Raw genomic sequence first — 16522 nt, forward strand, 5'->3', positions numbered from 1 at the left:
GGCAGAGACCCCCAGGTCCAGCTCACTTGGGGGGCAGGGCTTGTGGCTGAGACCCCCCCAGAGGGGCAAAGACCCCCAGCTCCCAGCTCACTTGGGGGGCAGGGCCAGGGGTTCAGCCCCCCAGAGGGGCAGAGACCCCCAGTCCAGCTCACTTGGGGGGCAGGGCCAGGGGTTCAGCCCCCCAGATTAGGGCTCAGACGGGGGGAGAAGGGAGAAGGGCTCAGACCCCCAAAGCCCCCCCCACATACACTGGCTCTGACACACGAGGGTCCCTCCCTCTCCTCTGCCCCCTTTGTGCGCGGCTCCCCCGCCCCCGGCCGTTGCCCTGAGAGATGGGGCCATGAATAGGAGGCATCTCCCCCCAGCGACCCCCCCCCACCGCCCGCCCCGCCGGGACAAGGGGGCGGCGGCTTCAAACAGGAGGGAAGCGTGTGGGACGGGCAGAGCCCCATTCCCTCCCCACAGCCAGCTCCCTAATCCCCCTGCCCCTCCTCCCCACAGCCCCCTCCCCACAGCCAGCCCCCCAATCCCCCTGCTCCACCTCCCCACAGCCCCCTCCCCACAGCCAGCCCCCCAATCCCCCTGCTCCTCCTCCCCACAGCCCCCTCCCCACAGCCAGCCCCCCAATCCCCCTGCTCCACCTCCCCACAGCCCCCTCCCCACAGCCAGCCCCCCAATCCCCCTGCTCCTCCTCCCCACAGCCCCCTCCCATCAGCCAGCCCCCCAATCCCCCTGCTCCACCTCCCCACATCCCCCTCCCCACAGCCAGCCCCCCAATCCACCTGCTCCACCTCCCCACATCCCCCTCCCCACAGCCAGCCCCCAACCCCCTGCCCCTCCTCCCCACAGCCCCCTCCCCACAGCCAGCCCCCCAATCCCCCTGCTCCTCCTCCCCACAGCCAGCCCCCCAATCCCCCTGCCCCTCCTCCCCACAGCCCCCTCCCCACAGCCAGCCCCCCAATCCCCCTGCTCCACCTTCCCACCTCCCCCTCCCCACAGCCAGCCCCCAACCCCCTGCCCCTCCTCCCCACAGCCCCCTCCCCACAGCCAGCCCCCCATCCCCTTGCTCCACCTCCCCACAGCCCCCTCCCCACCAGCCAGCCCCAATCCCCCTACTCCACCTCCCCACCTCCCCCTCCCCACAGCCTGGCCCCAATCCCCCTGCCCCTCCTCCCCACAGCCAGCCCCCCAATCCACCTGCTCCACCTCCCCACCTCCCCCTCCCCACAGCCAGCCCCCAACCCCCTGCCCCTCCTCCCCACAGCCCCCTCCCCACAGCCAGCCCCCCATCCCCTTGCTCCACCTCCCCACAGCCCCCTCCCCACAGCCAGCCCCCCAATCCACCTGCTCCACCTCCCCCTCCCCACAGCCAGCCCCCAACCCCCTGCCCCTCCTCCCCACAGCCCCCTCCCCCAGCCATCCCCCCGTCCCCGTGCTCCACCTCCCCACAGCCCCCTCCCCACAGCCAGCCCCCCAATCCCCCTACTCCACCTCCCCACATCCCCCTCTCCTCCGCCAGCCCCCCAATCCCCCTGCTCCACCTCCCCACAGCCCCCTCCCCACAGCCAGCCCCCCAATCCCCCTGCTCCTCCTCCCCACCGCCCCCTCTCCTCAGCCAGCCCCCGAATCCCCCTGCTCCTCCTCCCCACAGCCCCCTCCCCACAGCCAGCCCCCCAATCCCCCTGCTCCTCCTCCCCACAGCCCCCTCCCCACAGCCAGCCCCCCAATCCCCCTGCCCCTCCTCCCCAGAGCCCCCTCCCCACAGCCAGCCCCCCAATCCCCCTGCCCCTCCTCCCCACAGCCCCCTCCCCACAGCCAGCCCCCAACCCCCTGCCCCTCCTCCTCCCCACAGCCCCCTCCCCACAGCCAGCCCCCCAATCCCCCTGCCCCTCCTCCCCACAGCCCCCTCCCCACAGCCAGCCCCCCAATCCCCCTGCCCCTCCTCCCCACAGCCCCCTCCCCACAGCCAGCCCCCCATCCCCGAGCTCCACCTCCCCACAGCCCCCTCCCCACAGCCAGCCCCCCAAGCCCCCGACTCACCCTCCACACCCCCCCCGCCCCCCCGCCAGCCCCCAATCCCCCTGCCCCTCCTCCCCACAGCCAGCCCCCCAATCCACCTGCTCCACCTCCCCACCTCCCCCTCCCCAGCCAGCCCCCAACCCCCTGCCCCTCCTCCCCACAGCCCCCTCCCCACAGCCAGCCCCCCATCCCCTTGCTCCACCTCCCCACAGCCCCCTCCCCACAGCCAGCCCCCCAATCCACCTGCTCCACCTCCCCCTCCCCAAGCCAGCCCCAACCCCTGCCCCTCCTCCCCACAGCCCCCTCCCCCAGCCAGCCCCCCGTCCCCTTGCTCCACCTCCCCACAGCCCCCTCCCCACAGCCAGCCCCCCAATCCCCCTACTCCACCTCCCCACATCCCCCTCTCCTCCGCCAGCCCCCCAATCCCCCTGCCCCTCCTCCCCACAGCCCCCTCCCCACCGCCAGCCCCCCAATCCCCCTGCTCCTCCTCCCCACCGCCCCCTCCCCACAGCCAGCCCCCCAATCCCCCTGCTCCTCCTCCCCACAGCCCCCTCCCCACAGCCAGCCCCCCAATCCCCCTGCTCCTCCTCCCCCCAGCCCCCTCCCATCAGCCCGCCCCACAATCCCCCTGCCCCTCCTCCCCAGAGCCCCCTCCCCTCAGCCAGCCCCCCAATCCCCCTGCCCCTCCTCCCCACAGCCCCCTCCCCACAGCCAGCCCCCAACCCCCTGCCCCTCCTCCTCCCCACAGCCCCTCCCCACAGCCAGCCCCCAATCCCCCTGCCCCTCCTCCCCACCGCCCCATCCCCAGAGAGAGCCCCAATCCCCCTGCCCCTCCTCCCCACAGCCCCATCCCAACAGCCAGCCCCCCAATCCCCACAGCCCCCTCCCCACAGCCAGCCCCCCAATCCCCCTGCCCCTCCTCCCCACAGCCCCCTCCCCACAGCCAGCCCCCCTATCCCCCTGCCCCTCCTCCTCACAGCCCCCTCCCCACAGCCAGCCCCCCAATCCCCCTGCCCCTCCTCCCCACAACCCCTTAATCCACTTTTCCCACAAAACTCTTCCCCTCCCCACAGCCCCCCACTCTCTGCCTCCCCCTCCCCCTAGTACTCTAATCCTACAGCCCCCTCCCCACTATCCCCACTCCTCCCCTCCCCCCAGCTCTTATAGCCCCAGGCCCCAAATCCCTGCCCCCCACTGTCCCAGTCCCTCCCCTTTTCCCCAGCCCCAGGCTCCCCCCACCCCCGCGGCTGCAAACACTCATTAATGCAGCCCCACACGCTGCGCCCCTGCCTGCTCTAACCCACTAGACCCCCCCTCCTTTCCCAGAGCCGGGGATAGAACCCAGGAGTCCGGGAGCATCAGGGAAGAAATCAGTGGCAGACGGAATCAGCCTGGTACAATCAGTGTTTTATTTTAATACGCTGCCCGGACCCCTCCAGCTCAGCTCCGCTCCCCAGATCCTGCAGGGCCGGGGGCTTCCCGGGGGCAGCTCACAGAGGCACTTGGCAACCGCTGCTTCCCCCAGCGGTGGGCGTGTGTCCAGAGGCCGGGGGCAGATCCATCAGAGAAAGAGACCCCCTACAACAGAGAGAGAATGAGGGAGCCCCCAGCTGTCTCCCCCCGCTCCCTCTGTTCCTCCCGCTTTCCCCCCACCCCTGCCCCTACTCCCAAGCACCTCGTATCCCTGCCCCTCCCCTCATCTCTGTCTCTCACCCCATCCTCCCACCCTCCTGGGTGGTCTCTACCTCACTAGCCCCCACTCCCCTCCCAGAGCCAGGGAGAGAACCCAGGAGTCCTGGGTCCCAGCCCCCCTGCTCTGACCCACCAGCCCCCACTCCCCTCCCAGAGCCAGGGAGAGAACCCAGGAGTCCTGGCTCCCAGCCCCCCTGCTCTGACCCACCAGCCCCCCCCCTCCCAGAGCCGGGGAGAGAACCCAGGAGTCCTGGCTCCCAGCCCCCCTGCTCTCACCCACCAGCCCCGACTCCTGTCCCAGAGCCGGGAACAGAACCGAGGAGTCCTGGCTCCCAGCCCCCCTGCTCTGACCCACCAGCCCCCACTCCCCTCCCAGAGCCGGGGAGAGAACCCAGGAGTCCTGGCTCCAGCCTCCCTGCTCTAACCACCAGCCCCCACTCACCTCCCGGAGCCAGGAGAGAACCCAGGAGTCCTGGCTCCCAGCCCCCCCTGATCTAACCCACCGGTCCCACTCCCCTCCCAGAGCTGGGATAGGACCCAGGAGTCCTGGCTCCTGCCCCAACCCATACCTGTCACCTCCACACTGGCCCCTGTTATGTAGCGACTCTCCTCTGAGGCCAGGAAGACGCAGACGTCAGCAACCTCTGGGGGTGGAAGGGGGGGCGGGTCACGTGTGGGGGCCACATCCCCTTCCCTAATGGGAAGCCGCCTGTGCTCCACCCCAAATCAGTGTGCACAGACCCGACCCCCCCAGTACCCCACTCTATACATGCACCCCCCAGAACTGGGCCCCACACCCCTCCTCCCCACGCCCAGCAGATCCAGCCCCCCCTGCACAGGGAACCCTGAGTCAGGGGGTCTCACCTTTGGGGTCCCCGAGTCGTCCCAATGGCACCATCCCTGCAAACTGAACAGCGGGAGGGGAGGGGTCAGAGATGACTGGTGAGCATGGAGCCCCCCTGCACCCCAGGGGAAAGGGGGGAACCAGGGGCAGGGCACAGACCTGCAGGGGCAGGAGAGGAGTTGCAGGGGGTAATAAGGGGTTATGGGCTGGGTGCCTCAGGGAAGATAGTGCCCCCCCCCGCCCCATGCACCACTTCGAGGAAGCTCATAGCCCCAGAGAGCTCCGTCCAGGGCACTGCTCTGAGGAAGCTCACAGCCCCAGTATCCCCCAGGCTGTGGAGCAATGGGGGGTACTGGGCAGGATTGTCGGGCTCAGGGGGAGAAGGGCACCGGGGGAGGTATGGGACAGAGGGGCCTGTGGGGGCCAGGGTGATGGGGGATTCGGAGGGAAAGGTGGGCTGGGCGTGTGGATAACAGAGTAGAGGGGGACTAGGGGGCTGAGGGGACTATGGGGCAGGGGGGTTGTGGGGCGGGGGGATATGGGGCAGAGAGGGGTTGTGAGGCCCAGGGGGAGGCGGATACGAGGCAGAGGGGGCTGTGGGGCTCAGGGTAATACAGGGCAGGTTCTCTGAAGGGAGGGGGCGGGGAGTTATGGGGCCCAGCCCCTCTGGTGTTACCTTCTGCAGCACTTTGGGAGGCACCTTGTCCGTCATGGGGGTGGCGATGAACCCGGGAAGCACCACGTTACAACGGATCCCAAACCTGCGGGGGGGACCATGGGGGAGAGGGCAGCCCCCCTGCCTGGTCACCACAGCTTCCCCTGGCCTGCTTCCCCCCAACAGCCAGCTGCCCCCAACTATGCCCCCCAAACCTCTGCCCCAGCCTAAGCCCCAGCCCCCCATCTTCCCAGCATAGCCCCCCACATCATCCCCCTGCCCCACACCCTGCCACCCTATCCATGATTTGCCCCACATTTCCCAGGCCTCCTCAGCCTGCCCCCCAGCTGCACCCCCCATCCTGTGCCCCCAGCCTTCCCAGCCTGCCCCACCCTCCTCCCTTCAGCCTGCCCCCTTGCTGCCCTGCAGTTCCCCCTCCTGCCCCACCCTCCTCCCTTCAGCCTGCCCCCTTGCCGCCCTGCAGTCCCCCCCCTCCTGCCCCGCCCTCCTTCCTTCAGCCTGCCCCCTTGCGGCCCTGCAGTCCCCCCCTCCTGCCCCGCCCTCCTCCCTTCAGCCTGCCCCCTTGCCGCCCTGTAGTCCCCCCTCCTGCCCCACCCTCCTCCCTTCAGCCTGCCCCCTTGCTGCCCTGCAGTCCCCACCCCAGGCTGCCCCCCTGCCATGTGGAGTGCCCAGCCCCACCTGGCCAGCTCTTTGGCAGCGGTCTTGGTCAGCCCCTCCACACCAGCCTTGGACGCTGCATAGCTCACCTGCCCCAGGTTCCCCACCTGTCAGGGAGAGGGACATGTGAGTACAGGGCACTGCTCCAGGGAAGCTCACAGCCCCTATTATCTCCCCAGGGCACTGCTCCAGGGAAGCTCACAGCCCCTATTATCTCCCCAGGGCACTGCTCCAGGGAAGCTCGCAGCCCCCATCCCCCCCAGGGCACTTCTCCAGGGAAGCTCACAACCCCCACTATCCCCCCAGGGCACTGCTCCAGGGAAGCTGACAGCCCCTATTATTCCCCCCAAGTCACTGCCCTGAGGAAGCTCGCAGCTCTCACCTTGCCCACGATGCTACCCATGTTGATGATGGACCCCCCTGGGGCTCCGCTCTCCACCAGCCCCCGCGCCACAGCCTGGGTGACCAGGAAGGTTCCCTGGGGAGAGGGGGGCCAAGTTAGCCGGGGGGTCCCAGCTGGGGGGGTTCTGCCCTGCCCCCATCCAGAAACCATGTACCTTGAGGTTGACTTGAAGCACCTTGTCGAACGCAGCCTCTGTCTGCTTGAGCAGGAACTCGTCCATGGTGATCCCGGCGCAGCTCACGCAGACCTGGGGCGGGGCGGAGAACCGGGCCTGGGGACAGCAGGGGGTCAGGGGGCCTCGGTTCTCCCAGTGGGGGCTTGTGCTTAGAGTGGGGGGGGGGTCAGGGGGCCTGGGTTCTCCCGGAGGCCAGTGGGGGCTTGTGCTTACAGTGGGGGGGGGGGAAGGGGTCAGGGGGCCTGGGTTCTCCCGGAGGCCAGTGGGGGCTTGTGCTTAGAGTGGGGTGGGGGGGAAGAGGTCAGGGGGCCTGGGTTCTCCCAGAGGCCAGTGGGGCCTAGCGGTGAGTGTATGTGTGTGAGGGGGGTGTTAGGATATCTGGGGTCTCAGGGAGGGCAGTGGGGCCTTGTGGTTAGAGTGGTGGGACGGGAGCCAGGACTCCTGGGTTCTCTGGAGGGGAGAGGAATCCATTGGTTACAGTGAGGGGAGCCCGGACTCCTGGGTTTTCTCCTTCCCCGTTACCTGGATCCGAGCCATGAGCTCCCCCACGCTCTGGGCTGAGCTGACGTCCACCCCAAACGCCTCGTGCTCCTGGCCGGACTCCCCACGTGGCAGCCCCCGTACTGTCTCCGCAGCCCCCGCTTCATTCTGGTCAGCCACGGCCACCTGCGCCCCCTCCTCGGCCAGCCGGGCACAGACAGCGCGGCCAATCCCGCTGCCCCCGCCTGCCATGGGGGGAACCAGGGTCAGAGACGGGGTGGGGGGGGCCTGAACCCCGCTAGGGACCCCCCAGAAACACCCCATGCAGATACCTATACCAATCCCGCTGCCCCCCCCCGCCTGCCATGGGGGGAACCAGGGTCAGAGATGGGGTGGGGGGGCCTGAACCCCGCTAGGGACCCCCAGAAACACCCCCCTGCAGATACCAATACCAATCCCGCTGCCCCCCCCGCCTGCCATGGGGGAACCAGGGTCAGAGATGGGGTGAGGGGCCCAGAACCCCTCTAGGGACCCCCCAGAAACACCCCATGTAGATACCTATACCAATCCTGCTGCCCCCCCCATGGAGGGAACCAGGGTCAGAGATGGGGTGGGGGGCCCAGAACCCCGCTAGGGACCCCCAGAAACACCCCATGCAGATACCTATACCAATCCCGCTGCCCCCGCCTGCCATGGGGGGAACCAGGGTCAGAGATGGGGTGGGGGGGCCTGAACCCCGCTAGGGACCCCCAGAAACACCCCATGCAGATACCTATACCAATCCCGCTGCCCCCCCCCCGCCTGCCATGGGGGAACCAGGGTCAGAGACGGGGGGACCCAGAACCCCGCTAGGGACCCCCAGAAACACCCCATGCAGATACCTATACCAATCCCGCTGCCCCCCCGCCTGCCATGGGGGGAACCAGGGTCAGAGATGGGGTGAGGGGCCCAGAACCCCACTAGGAACCCCCAGAAACACCCCCTGCAGATACCTATACCAATCCCGCTGCCCCCCCGCCTGCCATGGGGGGAACCAGGGTCAGAGATGGGGTGAGGGGCCCAGAACCCCGCTAGGGACCCCCAGAAACACCCCATGCAGATACCTATACCAATCCTGCTGCCCCCCCCGCCTGCCATGGGGGGAACCAGGGTCAGAGACGGGGGGGACCCAGAACCCCGCTAGGGACCCCCAGAAACACCCCCTGCAGATACCTATACCAATCCCGCTGCCCCCCCGCCTGCCATGGGGGGAGCCAGGATCAGAGATGGGGTGGGGGGCCCAGAACCCCGCTAGGGACCCCCAGAAACACCCCCTGCAGATACCTATACCAATCCCGCTGCCCCCCCGCCTGCCATGGGGGGAACCAGGGTCAGAGACGGGGGGGACCCAGAACCCCCCCCCGAACCCCCCCAGCCTCTGGGCGCCCTCAAAGTCCCCCCAGCCCCCTCCCTACACAGGGACCCCCCCAAATGCCCCCCAGGAACCTGCCCCCCCCCCGCGGACCCCGCCCCAGCCCCCCGTGTAGCTCCGCCCCCGAGCGCCCCCTGCTGGGGGCACCTGTCACCAGGGCCAGCGTGGAGCGGAGCCGCAGCGGGGCCGCCATGACAGCGGCGCGGGGACCATAGAGCGGGGGCGGGGACGGGCCTCAGGGACGGCAGCGCTAGGCGGGAACTCTATGGTCAGAGTCCTCCCGGCCCAGAGTGCGGGAGCTGGGCCAGGACTCCTGGGTTCTCTACTCAGCTGGGGTGGGGACGCACGCTGGGAGCTAAAACTCCTGGGTTCTCTGCCCGCTCTGGGAGGGGAGTGGGGGCTGGGAGCCAGGACTCCTGGGTTCTCTCCCCCCACAGGGGTGGGGGGAGGATTGGGAGCCAGGACTCCTGGGTTCTCGCCCTGCTCGGGGGTTAGGAGCCAGGACCAGATCCTGATGAAGCATGCAGTGAGGGGGTCACTCCATGCCCCCTGCTGTCCATGGGGTACCACCCCCTCCTCCAGTACATACAGACTTTGCACCAACAGCATCTCAGATCATTGTTTAATCCGTTAATTAATGACACAATTTTCGCTACAATCATCCACAAAGTAGTCCTGCAGGGCCCCACCCCGCCCCTCCTGGCCCCCAATCCCCAGCCCACCCATACAAAAGCAAAATCATCTACAAAAATATACCCCCCCCTTATGAAACCTTTCCTGCCCCCCCGGGAGTAATTGACCCCGCAACCACCAGGCTCCAAAGTCACCCCCAATTAACAGCCCCTCCCACAGGACATACCATTCAATAGGGACACCATCGAGCTGGGTGCTTGTGATTCGCCTTCCAGCTCTGGATGCCTGGGTCCACATGGCACCCCTGGATCCCGCAGTTCATGCTAATTCCCCCAGGTCGGGATGCCTGGGTCCGCATGCCAATCCCCCCCCATCCCCCAGCAGCCACAGATGACTGGGTCTGCTTGTCCCCTCCATCACCAAAGCCCCTGCACTCCAGAATCACCCCCGTCCCCTCCAAAATAACGTCTGTCGGGGAACTGTCGCCTAGCAGTGTCTTGATTAGCCCCACTCAATGCCCCTTTGGTCCCCGGTGTGTGTGGGGGGGGTCAGGGCAGCCACCCCATATGGAACTAGCCTGGATCGCTGCTCTGGTTTGGGGGTCACACAGGGTGGGTTGTGGGGGAGAATCCTGAATAATCTGCCCCAATAAAACCTGGTCCAAGAAGCAAAGGATTCTGGGTAACCCCCCCTGTAGCCCCCCACGTGGTCCAGAGGGCAGGGGCTTTTCTCCCCATCTTCTCCAAACCAACCCATGATGTGGCCCAGAGGATTCACTTCCATAAGCTCCCCCTTCCAAAGGAAGGGGCGGCCCTGCTGCCCCCATCTCACCCCTAGGGGACACACAGGGCCGGGGAGGGACTTGGATTTAGACCCTCCCAGAAAACAAATCAAGCAGCATCACATTATCTCCCCCGCCCCAGGTTCGCACCCTCCTGCCCCGTTCAGCTGGAAGTCAGATGATGCCCCCGGATGCCAAGGCCAATGAGATTCCCCCCATGCCGGTGTCTGGGCCATCCTCTGTCCCTGGCTATGGGGGCTGTGCGGCTGCCCCCCTTCCCCCAGCAGAGGTGCCCGTGTCTGCAGGGTACCTCACCCCCCCGCAGTCTATATGGTGCCCACCCTGAGGTCTAACCCAGCCCCAGAGCCTGTACTGCACCAGCCCCACTACTGGGGTCCTCCCCACCACCCAATCCCAGAGTGAGGGTGTCAGCACCTGGACACCAGTGTCCGTGCCACCCTCTCCCCACGGCACGCACTGCATCCTCCCTGCCACCCCGATACCCCCAGGGCTCACACAGCAGCCCTGCCCCAGGGGGAAGTTCTGGGTGGACCCAGGCATCTGGGATGAGGGGGCACATCCCCCACCCTGGTCACCAGGATTCATGAGGCCTCCCTCCCCCCCAACAGCCCACATAGCACCCCCAATCCTGGACACCTGGGTCCACGCAGAACTGGTCCCCGCTCCCCTCCCCCCTGTGTCCCGGATGCCAGGGCGTACCACACCCCCCCGCCCGTGGAGTCCACAGGGAGTCCCCTGCCAGACGCCTGGGTCCACACACCACCGCCCCCCAGGCGCCCCCTGCTGGGGCCTGCTACTCGTAGTGCGCGATGAGCACCATCATGGCGACGCCGCAGACCAGCCCCAGCACCTCCAGCAGGGACTGCAGGGGCGCCGCATCCCGCAGCAGCTCCGGGATCACTGACACGGTGCCCACGTAGATGAACCCGCCCGCCGTGAAGGGCAGGATCCAGGCCGTGGCCGCCTCCCCGATGCCCTCGGCCAGCAGTGAGCAAGCCGTGCCCGCCAGGGCGCCCAGCGCCGTCAGCAGCTGCAGCTTCATCGCCTGCGGGGGAGAGAGAGGGACCGGGGGGTGTCAGTGGAGGGCTATGGGGTTTGGTGGGACTGGGGGGCAAGTGGGGGTTTGGGGCAGGGTCAGCAGGAGAATACAGGGAGGCGGGGTCAGGCCTTGGCAGGAGTCCCAGGACAGGGGTGAGTAGGGAATACAGGGGTGGGGGCAGGCAGCAGCGGGGGACCCGGGGCAGGGTTAGCAAGGGGGTGGGGTCAGCGTGGGTCCCAGGGCAGGAGCAGGCAGCAGCTGGGGTCCGGGGCAGGGTTAGCAAGGGGGTGGGGTCAGCAAGGATCCCAGGTGGGGGGGGGGCAGGCACCGGCGGGGGTCCGGGGCAGGGTTAGCAAGGGGGTGGGGTCAGCAGGGATCCCAGGTTGGGGGGGCAGGCACCAGCGGGGGTCCGGGGCAGGGTCAGCGTGGGTCCCAGGGCAGGAGCAGGAAGCAGCAGGGGTCCAGGGCGGGGTTACCAAGGGGGCAGGGTCAGCAGGGGTCCCAGGGCAGGAGCAGGCCGCAGCAGGGGTCCGGGGCAGGGTTAGCAAGGGGGCGGGGTCAGTAGGGATCCCAGGTTGGGGGGGCAGGCCGCAGCAGGGGTCCGGGGCAGGGTTAGCAAGGGGGCGGGGTCAGCAGGGATCCCAGGTTGGGGGGGGGCAGGCACCAGCGGGGGGGTCCGGGGCAGGGTTAGCAAGGGGGCGGGGTCAGCAGGGATCCCAGGTTGGGGGGGCAGGCACCAGCGGGGGGGTCCGGGGCAGGGTTAGCAAGGGGGCGGGGTCAGCAGGGATCCCAGGGCAGGAGCAGGCCGCAGCAGGGGTCCCAGCGCGGGGTTAGCAAGGGGGTGGGGTCAGCAGGGGTCCCAGGGCGGGAGCAGGAAGCAGCAGGGGTCCCAGGGCGGGGGGGTCCGGGGCAGGGTTACCAAGGGGGCAGGGATCCCAGGGCGGGGGGGTCCGGGGCAGGGTTACCAAGGGGGAAGGGGCAGCAGGGATCCCAAGGCGGGGGCTGTACCTTGCGCTTGCTGCAGCCCGACTGGACGAGAATGGCGAAGTCGCCCACTTCGTGGGGCACCTCGTGCAGCAGCACGGTGAGGGTGGTCACAGCCCCCACCCCAGCCCCTGCCAGGAACGACGCCCCGATCGCCAGCCCGTCCGTGAAGTTGTGCGTCAGGTCGGCCGCCAGGTTCAGGTACCCAGAGACCTTCATTGCTGGGGGGGGGGGGAGGAGACAGGAGTTGAAACCCCCCAACCTGATCACAGCCCCCTCAAACCCTCTCCGCCGCACCCCCCTTATCCTTCCCCAGATGCTCTCTGTGCCATGGTGCCCCCCACGGACCCAGCTCCCCCCCCCCCCGACGACTTACTGGACTCCTGAGTCTGTTCCTCTGATTCCTGGCCCCTCTTCTTGGGGGCTGCCTTGTCAGGGGCACGTGCCTTGCCGGCCTTCCTCTCCTGGGGCCCATTGTCCTCCTCGCCAGAGCTGCTCTTCGCCTTGGGAGCTGTGGGTGGACCAGGGGGTAGTTGGGGGGTCAGGGCAGACTGCCCTAGTCCCCCTCCCTGGAGCCTGCCCAGGGACAGTGCAGGGAGAGGCGGGGGACTCTTGCTACCGTGTGGGTCCAGGACCCACCAGCACCCCTCCCACTGATCCCCAGAGTCACCTGCAGACCCGTCAGGCCCCTTGTATGGCCCCCCACTTCCCAAGCCCACTCCAATCCATGGATTCTGAGGCCAGGAGGGACCGGTCTGACCCCCTGTACAGCACAGGCCAGCAACCTGCCCCATGATAACCCCAGAGCAGATCTCGGAGAGAACCAGCCAACCGTGGGTTAAATACGGCTGGGCTGGAGAATCTGCCAGGACCTTGGGAAATGGTTCCACTGGTTCATTCCCCAGCCGGTGGATGGCATTAGAGCTTCCTGGGCTAGACCGGGGAGCCCGGCAGGACGGAGACGGGGATCACGTCACCCCTTCGCCTTCTCCGGGGTCAGTGAAACAGACGGCGCTCCTGGACTCCAGGTTTTCCAGCCCTCCACCGTTCCCATGGCTGGACCCGGGGTTCTAACAACGTGTACAAGCCAGGGGTGCTGGAGATGGGGGAGGGTGTTCCAGCTGGTACGTACCGTGGCTGTGCCACCGTGGCTCTGCCCATGGGAAGGGCATCTGGGGGGAGGGTTGGGTTGTGGGGAGGGGATCTGGGGGGACATGGGGGGGAAGGGGTCCAGGACGGTACGTACCATGGCTGTGCCCAAGGCTGGGAGATCCATGGGGGGCGGGTGGGACATGCAGGGGGTGGTGTCCGGCTGTGCCCATGGCTGGGGGAACCATTGGGGGGGGGTTTCCATTGTGGTACGTACCATGGCTGTGCCCGCCGTGACTGTGCCCATGGCCATGTCCCCCTTTCACGTGTCTCACAAACTTCTCCACCACCAGGAAGGCTACAATGCCAGCCAGCACCCAGAGCCCCACAGCCATCATCCGCTGGTGATCCTGCCCTAGGGGGCAGAGATGACGTAGGGCAGGCTGGGAAAGAGACTGTCAGCCCTCCTTCCCCCACCACGGTTCAGCCCCCTCCCAGGACCAGAGCCCCACGGCCATCACTTGCCTGGGATGCTGCCCTGGGGGGTGGGGGTGGAAAGAGTGCCAACCCACTAACCTGCCCTCCCCTATAGCCATTACCCCCATCCCCTGTCCCAGCCACAGACATGAGCCACTCCAGCTCTCTGCAGAAACCCTAGCCCTTCCGGGCCCCCCTTCACGCTGCCCCACACAAACCTCCAACCACAGCCCCCTTTCCCTGGTCTGTCCGGCCTTCCCTCCCCCACCCACTGCCCCTGGCCTCACCTTGGTGGGAGTGACCATGGCCAGCCGACACCGTGGGGGAGTGAGAATGGGCATGGCCGCCCTCCATGTGGTGGGAATGGGGCACTGGGGAGGGAAAGGGGCAGAGATGAGTGACCAGACCCCCAAGAGGGAAGAGACCCCAGGGCCCATTCCCTGCCCCCTGAGCCAGATCGGCCACACCCCAGGCACCTCCCAGAGAGGAACGCCCTGTATCCCATTCCCCGCCCCTGAGCCAACCAGTCCCCCTGCCCCAGGCCGGATTGGAGCTGGGACCCTGAGAGGGGAGAGGCCCCATGTCCCATTCCATCTGTGTGCTGCTCACCCAAAGCGTGGGGGATGAGGTGCAGGAAGGCGTCCCCCAGGAGTCCCCCCGAGGCAAAGCTCAGCAGCAGCCTGAGCAGGGCCTGGTGCTGGGAAGTGTTTGACTCCACGGGGATGAGGAAGAGGATGAAGTAGGGGGCGGCGCTGATCAGCAAGGTGGCTCCGATGGCCTGCAGAGGTTGCGGGGAGGGGGGAGGAGAGAGACTGTCAGGGGGTTACGCCGGTGCAAGCACGTGCAAGGCAGCACCTCCACGTTCGACACAGGAACTCACGTGTGTCCATAGCGTGACCAAGTCCTGCCTCTCCTTCCCAGGCAACTGCTGGTGGCTCGGGGACCCCTCAGCCGAGTGCGGAACATGGACCTCCTTGGGCTGGTGGCTAAAGTCGGCCTCGCTGGGGCCGTGGAAGTCCTTGTGCGAATGCCCATGGCCGTGGAAGTCCCCGTGCGAGTGGCTGTGGTGAGCATGGCTGTGCCCATGGTGCAGATCCTTGTGGCTGTGCCCGTGGTACAGATCCTCGTGGCTGTGCCCAGCGTGGCTGTGCCCGTGGTGCAGATCCTCGTGCGAATGCCCGTGGTGCAGATCCTCAGCGTGGCTGTGCCCGTGGTGCAGATCCTCAGCGTGGCTGTGCCCAGCATGGCTGTGCCCGTGGTGCAGATCCTCGTGCGAATGCCCGTGGTGCAGATCCTCGTGCGAATGCCCGTGGTGCAGATCCTCGTGCGAAGAAGTAATCTGTATCAGCGCTGCACAGACCATCATGGCGGCGACTGGGCCATAGAGTCCCGCTCTGCCCTGCGTCCATCCAGGCAGCACCATCCTGCTGTCACGGCTGGAAAGCAGGAGTGTGAGCATGACCTTCCCCGTCACACTCACATATCCCCTCTAGTCCCCATTCCCTCCAGCAGAGGTAGAGAAGCCACAGAAATGTGGAAGAAATTCTAGAGAGGCCAGTGTAAAATCATAGCGGTGCAGCAGAGTCTAGAGCCTGCACTGCCTGACCATAACTAACCAGAACAGATCTAACATTGCAGGGCCATAGTGATGGAGAGAAGCGTCTAGAAGCGGCACTGCTGGGTCACGGGGATCACAAGAGGAGGGTCTAGAACAGCATTTCTCAACGACCGGTCTGGGGACCGGCGCCATCTCAGAGATCTCCCTGAGACAGGTTGGAAGGCAGCAAGCCGGTCCCTGGTATCAGAAAAAGTGAGAAACGCTGCTCTCGAAGAACCCCTGCAAGATCCTTCTCACAATCACTATGACTCATATAGTACACGCTCTACACCCTCAGCCTTTCCAGAGGACTGCACCCCTTTCGGGGGGCTGATTTGTCTTGCCTACCCCAAGTTTCACCTCACTTAAAAACTACCTGCTTATAAAACCAGACATAACACTACAGGCGTCACAGCCCACGGTTACTGAACCATGGCTGGCTTTCTCCTCAGCCGTGTGACATTTTAGTCTGCACTGACTTGGCTGGTGCTTTTCATGCAGCCTGTTGTAAAACTAGGCAAAACTCGAGCTGCGGTGATGTACCCCCTGGAAGACCCCGCGCACCCCCCATGGGAGTGAACCCCTGGTTGAGAACCAGGGCTCTAGACACCCTTCCCTGTCCCCTCTACGCTCTCTTTGCCACCTCTATGATCCCGCAGTGCCCTCCTTCCCAGCGCCGCGGCCCTACACGGCCCTGCCTACGCTGTGTGCCCAGGGCTAGCATCACACAGTGGCTCCTTCTGCCACCCACGTGTTTATAGCCCGGGGCTTCCCACAGGCTCTAGGGTTGGTGCGGCCCTTCTGGCCCCTCTTGCCTAGCATCTCTATGGCCCTTATACCTCCACGTGGCCCCCTCTACCTGCCATGCAGCCCCCCAGGCCCTTCTACCCCCCCCCCCCGCCGTGTCCAGCCCCCCCAGCCTGGGCTTGTCTCTGTGACCCCGGGGCCCCTCGAGCCCCCAACCCAAGGGGCGCTCTAGCCCCCAACCCCTTCCTCTCTATGGCCACGGGCCCCATGTCCTCCCAGATCCACCCGGCCCCTCTAGCCCCCTCCCCCCTCTCTATGCCCCGGGGGGTCTCACCGTCACTGGGATCCGTTAGCTCCGGCTCAGACCCGACGTGGCAGCGAGGCTCCTCCCCCTCCAAAATCTCGCGGGAACAATCCCCAGACCCGTCCACCCCTCCCCCGCGAGCAGGCAGTGCCCTTCACAAGGATGGCGGCCACCATAGACCCTAATATCGCCCCTCTTAAAGATGGAGGCCGCAGCAGGCCGTCCGGGTGCCCCTCACAAAGATGGTGACTGTGGCGAGACTTAGCCGGACCATTACCATGGGGGGCGCCATCTTTGTGCGGGGCGGGGTGAAGCCTGACTAGCGGTCGCCATCTTTGTGCGGGGCGGAGCGCTTTCACCTCCCCGCCGGTCTGGGAGCAACCAAAGCGGACAGTTTGGGATGTTCTCCCATCTCTAGTGTAAGTGGCGTGGAGGAAAGCCGGGTCCCCGAGATAGAGCCGTCACAGTGACTGTTTGGAATAAATCCCGTCTC

General features: G+C 66.9%; 2 protein-coding genes across 6 annotated transcripts; both read right to left on the reverse strand.

The window, feature by feature from the left end:
- Positions 1-3405: 3405 nt before the first annotated feature.
- HSD17B8 (hydroxysteroid 17-beta dehydrogenase 8) lies at positions 3406-8649 on the reverse strand. 2 transcript variants are annotated; one of them, XM_044983375.1, is made up of 9 exons: positions 8505-8649; positions 6989-7191; positions 6446-6562; positions 6271-6366; positions 5910-5995; positions 5232-5316; positions 4576-4618; positions 4281-4355; positions 3406-3597 (listed from the first exon to the last, which is right to left on the reverse strand). In XM_044983375.1, the coding sequence occupies exons 1-9, from the start codon at positions 8548-8550 to the stop codon at positions 3581-3583; spliced, it is 768 nt and encodes a 255-aa protein (XP_044839310.1). In that variant the 5' UTR covers positions 8551-8649; the 3' UTR covers positions 3406-3580. The 2 variants fall into 2 exon arrangements, with proteins under 2 accessions (XP_044839310.1, XP_044839311.1); XM_044983376.1 differs by lacking the exon at positions 6271-6366.
- Positions 8650-8965: 316 nt separating this feature from the next.
- SLC39A7 (solute carrier family 39 member 7) lies at positions 8966-16156 on the reverse strand. Of its 4 annotated transcripts, none has more exons than XM_044982971.1 (9): positions 16060-16156; positions 14676-14817; positions 14262-14603; positions 13991-14159; positions 13669-13752; positions 13182-13319; positions 12192-12326; positions 11840-12036; positions 8966-10837 (listed from the first exon to the last, which is right to left on the reverse strand). In XM_044982971.1, the coding sequence occupies exons 2-9, from the start codon at positions 14802-14804 to the stop codon at positions 10586-10588; spliced, it is 1446 nt and encodes a 481-aa protein (XP_044838906.1). In that variant the 5' UTR covers positions 14805-14817; positions 16060-16156; the 3' UTR covers positions 8966-10585. The 4 variants fall into 4 exon arrangements, with proteins under 4 accessions (XP_044838906.1, XP_044838904.1, XP_044838905.1 ...); XM_044982969.1 differs by having other exon boundaries at positions 14262-14621; positions 14664-14817; XM_044982970.1 differs by having other exon boundaries at positions 14262-14552; positions 14613-14817.
- Positions 16157-16522: the final 366 nt, after the last annotated feature.

The sequence above is a fragment of the Mauremys mutica genome, chromosome 12, assembly GCF_020497125.1.
Source record: "Mauremys mutica isolate MM-2020 ecotype Southern chromosome 12, ASM2049712v1, whole genome shotgun sequence".
Taxonomy (NCBI): Eukaryota; Metazoa; Chordata; order Testudines; family Geoemydidae; genus Mauremys; species Mauremys mutica.

Excerpts from the sequence above, each read along its gene's own strand:
- SLC39A7 (XM_044982968.1), bottom strand. The coding sequence starts at position 14,804 with ATGGTGCTGCCTGGATGGACGCAGGGCAGAGCGGGACTCTATGGCCCA. Across the intron at positions 12,037-12,191 it reads GGAACAGACTCAGGAGTCCA|CAATGAAGGTCTCTGGGTAC; the intron begins GTAAGTCGTCGG and ends CCCCCCCCCCAG. Across the intron at positions 10,838-11,839 it reads CGGGCTGCAGCAAGCGCAAG|GCGATGAAGCTGCAGCTGCT; the intron begins GTACAGCCCCCG and ends TCTCCCCCGCAG.
- HSD17B8 (XM_044983375.1), bottom strand. The coding sequence starts at position 8,550 with ATGGCGGCCCCGCTGCGGCTCCGCTCCACGCTGGCCCTGGTGACAG. Across the intron at positions 7,192-8,504 it reads CACGCTGGCCCTGGTGACAG|GCGGGGGCAGCGGGATTGGC; the intron begins GTGCCCCCAGCA and ends CCCCCATGGCAG. Across the intron at positions 4,619-5,231 it reads CTCCCAAAGTGCTGCAGAAG|TTTGCAGGGATGGTGCCATT; the intron begins GTAACACCAGAG and ends CCCGCTGTTCAG.